The sequence below is a fragment of the Frankliniella occidentalis genome, unplaced genomic scaffold, assembly GCF_000697945.3.
Source record: "Frankliniella occidentalis isolate FOCC.00 unplaced genomic scaffold, Focc_3.1 Scaffold93, whole genome shotgun sequence".
Lineage (NCBI taxonomy): Eukaryota > Metazoa > Arthropoda > Insecta > Thysanoptera > Thripidae > Frankliniella > Frankliniella occidentalis.
The window spans coordinates 782,694-788,860 of NW_026267222.1; the positions used below are offsets into that span (position 1 = coordinate 782,694).

General features: G+C 46.8%; 1 protein-coding gene across 1 annotated transcript in view; it reads left to right on the forward strand.

The window, feature by feature from the left end:
• The window catches only part of LOC113212421 (calcium-transporting ATPase sarcoplasmic/endoplasmic reticulum type), a gene marked incomplete in the record, with an annotated part of 36,240 nt that overhangs the window by 15,443 nt on the left and 14,630 nt on the right, over positions 1-6,167 (forward strand). Inside the window, 10 exon segments of the mRNA XM_052269470.1 lie at positions 125-368; positions 488-630; positions 723-986; positions 1,073-1,296; positions 1,376-2,381; positions 2,594-2,950; positions 3,043-3,195; positions 3,292-3,425; positions 3,509-3,626; positions 3,700-3,817. Coding sequence (XP_052125430.1) covers positions 125-368; positions 488-630; positions 723-986; positions 1,073-1,296; positions 1,376-2,381; positions 2,594-2,950; positions 3,043-3,195; positions 3,292-3,425; positions 3,509-3,626; positions 3,700-3,817 — 2,761 coding nt within the window.

Consider the following 6,167-nt stretch of genomic DNA (forward strand, 5'->3'; position numbering starts at 1 on the left):
GGGCTACAACCACCCCCCCCCTTCTCCTTTTTGTTTCACTTACCAACAAAGCGTTGTTATCAATATCCCTGATTTTTGAGGACCCTGTATTTAACACTCAAATTTTGTTTCTTTGTGCCTCCAGGTTCTCGCGTTATTTGAAGAGCATGAAGATTCCCTTACGGCCTTCGTCGAGCCCTTCGTCATCCTGTTGATCCTCATCGCCAACGCCGTGGTCGGTGTGTGGCAAGAACGAAATGCCGAGTCCGCCATTGAGGCCCTCAAGGAGTATGAGCCGGAGATGGGCAAGGTTGTCCGTCAGGACAAGTCTGGTGTGCAGAAGGTGCGCGCCAAGGAGATTGTCCCCGGTGACATCGTTGAGATCTCAGGTGAGTTGCAGTAGTTAATTGATCACCCACTTAAGTACCAAACCTGATCTTTTTAGCTGTTTTTTTTTCTCTTCATACTCTTTCATAACTTTTCATGATTGTGTCTTTCTGTTTCTCAGTCGGTGACAAGATCCCTGCTGACATTAGGATTATTAAGATTTTCTCCACGACTCTGCGTATTGACCAGTCTATCCTGACTGGTGAATCCGTCTCCGTCATCAAGCACACTGACGCCATTCCTGACCCCCGTGCCGTCAACCAGGTGGGTTCAAAAATCTAGTGCAGAGTTTCAGAATTTTCCTTTGCCATTTAGTGTGCAGTTGTCTGACGTTTCTGCTTTGTTTGTTCCTTTAGGACAAGAAGAACATCCTGTTCTCCGGAACCAATGTCGCCGCCGGTAAGGCTCGCGGCCTTGTCATCGGCACTGGTCTCAACACTGCCATTGGTAAGATTCGTACTGAAATGTCTGAGACTGAGGAGATCAAGACTCCCCTGCAGCAGAAGCTGGATGAGTTCGGTGAGCAGCTGTCCAAGGTGATCTCCATCATCTGCGTTGCCGTCTGGGCCATCAACATTGGCCACTTCAACGACCCCGCCCACGGTGGCTCCTGGATCAAGGTGGGTTGAGAGCGGTGAAGTGCGATTGCCGCCATCACCCGCGCCAATGTGTTCGCAGTCTGATTGTGTTCTCCTTCCTCCAACAGGGTGCCGTCTACTACTTCAAGATCGCCGTGGCTCTCGCCGTCGCTGCCATCCCTGAAGGTCTGCCCGCCGTCATCACCACTTGCCTGGCCCTCGGCACCCGCCGTATGGCCAAGAAGAACGCCATCGTGCGCTCCCTGCCCTCTGTGGAGACTCTGGGTTGCACCTCCGTCATCTGCTCCGACAAGACCGGTACCCTGACCACCAACCAGATGTCTGTCAGCCGGTAAGTCAGCTGAAGAATGAGATTTCTTGTCACATTCTGTTTAAATGTGCTTTTCACACCCGTCTCTTTCGCCCTGCAGTATGTTCATCTTCGACAAGATTGAGGGCAACGACAGCAACTTCCTTGAGTTCGAGATCACCGGCTCCACCTACGAACCCATTGGTGACGTCTTCCTGAAGGGCCAGAAGATCAAGACCGCTGACTACGAGTGCCTTCACGAGATGGGAACCATCTGCATCATGTGCAACGACTCTGCCATTGATTTCAACGAGTTCAAGCAGGCCTTTGAGAAGGTTGGCGAGGCCACTGAGACTGCCCTCATCGTCCTGGCTGAGAAGATGAACCCCTTCGGAGTGTCCAAGACCGGCCTCGACCGCCGTGCCACCGCTATTGCCGTCCGCCAGGACCTGGAGTCCAAGTGGAAGAAGGAGTTCACCCTGGAGTTCTCTCGCGATCGTAAATCCATGTCTTCCTACTGCGTACCCCTCAAGCCTTCCCGCATTGGTAACGGACCCAAGCTCTTCGTCAAGGGTGCCCCTGAGGGTGTCCTGGAGCGTTGCACGCATGCTCGCGTTGGTACCCAGAAGGTGCCTCTCACCTCCTCCCTGAAGAACCGCATCCTGGACCTGACCCGCCAGTACGGTACCGGCCGCGACACCCTGCGTTGCTTGGCCCTGGCCACCTCTGACAACCCCATGAAGCCCGAGGAGATGGACCTTGGTGACTCCAACAAGTTCCACCTGTACGAGAACAACCTTTGCTTCGTCGGTGTCGTCGGCATGTTGGACCCTCCCCGTAAGGAGGTCTTCGACTCCATCGTCCGCTGCCGTCACGCTGGTATCCGCGTCATTGTCATCACTGGCGACAACAAGGCCACCGCCGAGGCTATCTGCAGGCGTATTGGTGTGTTCGCCGAGGATGAGGACACCACCGGCAAGTCCTACTCTGGCCGTGAGTTCGACGACCTGCCCCTCGCTGAGCAGAAGGCTGTCTGCGCTCGTGCCCGTCTCTTCTCCCGTGTGGAGCCCGCCCACAAGTCCAAGATTGTTGAGTTCCTGCAGGGCATGAACGAGATCTCTGCCATGGTAAGTACTTCTTCCGCTCTAGCCGGGTGTTCCGTTCCGGTGCACCCTCCGTTGCAAGCGGGTTTGCCTACTCACAAGGGTCAAGGCGCCTTACAGACAGATGGAGTAGGCAATCCCGCCTGCGCCGGCCACACGGATCGAAACACCCGCTACTCCGTTACACCTGGCAACTTCGTCATCGCATGTGTTCAACGTAATTGTTCTCCTTTCAGACTGGTGATGGTGTCAATGACGCCCCTGCCCTCAAGAAGGCCGAGATCGGGATTGCCATGGGTTCCGGTACCGCTGTCGCCAAGTCTGCCGCTGAGATGGTGTTGGCTGACGACAACTTCTCTTCCATCGTCTCCGCCGTTGAGGAGGGCCGTGCCATCTACAACAACATGAAGCAGTTCATCCGTTACCTCATTTCCTCTAACATTGGTGAGGTCGTCTCCATTTTCTTGACTGCCGCCCTGGGTCTCCCCGAGGCTCTTATCCCCGTCCAGCTTCTGTGGGTCAACCTGGTTACTGACGGTCTTCCCGCCACTGCCCTCGGCTTCAACCCTCCCGATCTCGACATCATGGACAAGGTGAGTGAGATAGCCATTGCGCCTGTATTTTTTAAAATGCTGCACGATTGATTGCGGGCTTTAATAATTTGTTTGGATTTCTCAATCAATAGCCTCCCAGAAGAAGCGACGAGTCTCTGATCTCAGGCTGGCTGTTCTTCCGCTACATGGCTATTGGTACCTACGTCGGCGCTGCCACTGTTGGTGCCGCCACCTGGTGGTTCATGTACAGCCCCAACGGTCCTCAGATGAACTACTACCAAGTTGTAAGTCTAAGTTCTCTAATCCACTCAATTTTTCCTCCTTTTTTTTCCTCTGCCCTTTCTGTTCAATACGCATATCGGATATCATCTCTGTTTTAGACCCACCACTTGGCCTGCATTGGTGGTGGTGAGGAGTTCAAGGGCTTGGACTGCAAGGTCTTCAGCGACCCCCACCCCATGACAATGGCTCTGTCTGTGCTTGTCACCATTGAGATGTTGAACGCCATGAACAGGTAAAACTGTTTTTCCACTTAACATGCAGCTACATTAAAAATAAATATGTTGTAAATATTTGATAACTGCATTCTCTTTACAGCTTGTCAGAGAACCAGTCCCTGATTGCCATGCCCCCATGGAGCAACTTGTGGCTTGTTGCCTCCATGGCGCTCTCCTTCACACTCCACTTCGTCATTCTGCACGTTGAAGTCCTTGCGGTAGGATCAACTGAAACATTCGCTTTTGTTTGTGAGTTTTTCTCAGTTTTAATTTTCCTTCTCCTCTGTGCAGACTGTGTTCCAGGTTACGCCTCTTACTGCCGAGGAGTGGGTAACAGTCATGAAGTTCTCTATTCCTGTTGTACTACTGGACGAGAGCTTGAAGTTTGTCGCCCGAAAGCTGGCCGATGGTAAGGGAATGCTCAACAATCTGCATGGCATTGTGATCATGTGGGGAGTGTTCTTTGGCCTCCTGCTCTACGGGCCATTCTAGGCCAAGTCTAACTGCTAAGCCTGCAACAACGATGGCTGCGAAGTCCCTGAGGGGGGAACTGATCTTGGAGGATAAGTCGGCGTGCCTCGCCTTCTGCTTACAACCATTTGATGCCAAATGCTGAGTGGATTTGTGTGATGTGTGCTTTAACTTTGCCTCCAAACAACAACAAGAAAGGCGCTTTGATTTCTGCTCAGACTCTCATGGGTGGTATATGCAAACCCAGATTGAATGTCATATCAGATAATTTGTGGTATTTTAGTTGGATGGTCTTATCATAAAGGAAACAAAGTCATTTTAAAGTTTGTGACTGACATTCAATCTGGGTAAGCATAACTTTCCCATGTGTTCTGCTTTCCATAGAAGATAGTGTCTGTGATTTCAACGGTGCAGAGAGCAAACATTTTGGCTCTTTTTCCTTCTTCCAATACTGCCTACCTTTTCCCCCCTCTAGTTTTTCACATTTTTGTTCTAATGTGATGACTGAACACATAGTGCAAACTCAACGTTTTTGGCTGCATGCACCTTTTGTGGGTGTGCAGCACTGACATTTGTCCAATTTAGAGGACGAAGAGCTCTTGGTAGAGCAAGAGAAGTGAGCTGTGATGACCCTAGTACTGTACTGATTCAACAATGTTGCCTTTGAATGGAACAGTTGTGGTCTGAAGGCAGTTATGTCAAGTGGTTTTGTGTGGTATATTTTTCACCCCCAGACTATTTTTTTGCCACAAATTGCATACAGTAGTATCAGTTGTCTACCCAACATTTTTCTTTACTTTTGTCTTCCATTTATATTTTCTTCCTCCATTTTGATGTTCAACCAAGGTCGTATATATAGGAATGTTAAGATTGTTAAGATTTGAGACATGGTAGTTCTGTATATTCAATTCATTTTTGTCTTGAATTAATACAGTACTATGTACTAGTTCGGTTTGACATAAACCTAATTTGAGAGTAGTCAGTTTTTTACTGGAAGTTGTGTTAGTCTTCCCTCTTTCTTTCTTCCACAACAGGGAGCGAAAATACCAAAATTTTGATCTATATTTTGTGGATTACATGTCACTCTGTTGATTTTTCACTGACTTGTAATCATTTTCCCAAAGGTACACTTTTTATGGTTTTGTATCAAATAGTTATGTCATTGCTCTTCCAGACGTATTATCCTGTTTTGATTTTTTGTAAATAATGAGTCAATCATTTTTTCACAATCTTCTTCCAGTTTTTATTGAAATGCTATTGACAATGTTATGACTTCAAATTTATAGTTTTAATCTTGTGACTTCCAAGGTCCCTTCCATTTGCTATAAGCTGTTAAAATCATTTCAGATTATTTTGTACCCCCTCCCCTTTTTTCTTCCTCAAAACATTTTTGAAATTATTGTACCATGTTGGACTATCTAGAGCTGATGGTGGCATGACAAAACTTCCCACAATCCCACCGAGCTTCCTTTCGAAAGCTTTATTCTGCTTTCTCTTGTGAATGTTTTGCATTCTCTTGTGCTTCTTCTACCTATTTCTTACTGTGCTTGATCATAGTTCTTTCCATTTTAGTACAATACATTTATACGTGGGTAAAGGACTATCTTTCTGAACCCATGTACCAAATTGTTGAAATTATTACAAGGCATTAATGCTTTCCGAACACACAAGAGGGACCAACTTAATAATCCTGGCTGTTATTCTTAATGTTATGGTTAAAGATAGTTCTCATTGAAATTTGGTCGTCACATTTTGTACCAGATAGGTTGTGACTAGCATTTTATAAATAAGACAGAAAGGCCAGATAAAGCAATAAAGTGATTTATTGATTGAGCTCTAAAACATGTAGTTAGAGACATTTCTATCTACTCAAAACATTAAAATGTTGGAAAGCCTTCAAATTTAAGAAACTTTACCATATTCATTACACCATTATCCAATTTTGCTTTTGAAGTTAATCATCAGTTTCAAATAGATTCAGTTCAAACCGTTATGTATTACAATACGTTCACTTGGCATTTCAGAGCGACTTCCAGTTTGGAATGCTTTGTTATGCCTTCTTTTAACAGAACTGTACATGAATTGGGTTCATTGGTGCAGGTGATATTCTTGATTCCATGCCGTGTTGTGAATTCAAGAACAGCGGGAAGTGTTCTCATGCCCTCACAAACAATAAGTGACAGAAGAAATCATCATTGTTTTCCTATTATAATCCATCAGAAAAGTGCCTGGTTTTTGTGATGTGCCTTTTTTAAGAAGAATAATTGTGTGTGATTTTGGTAGTTTGT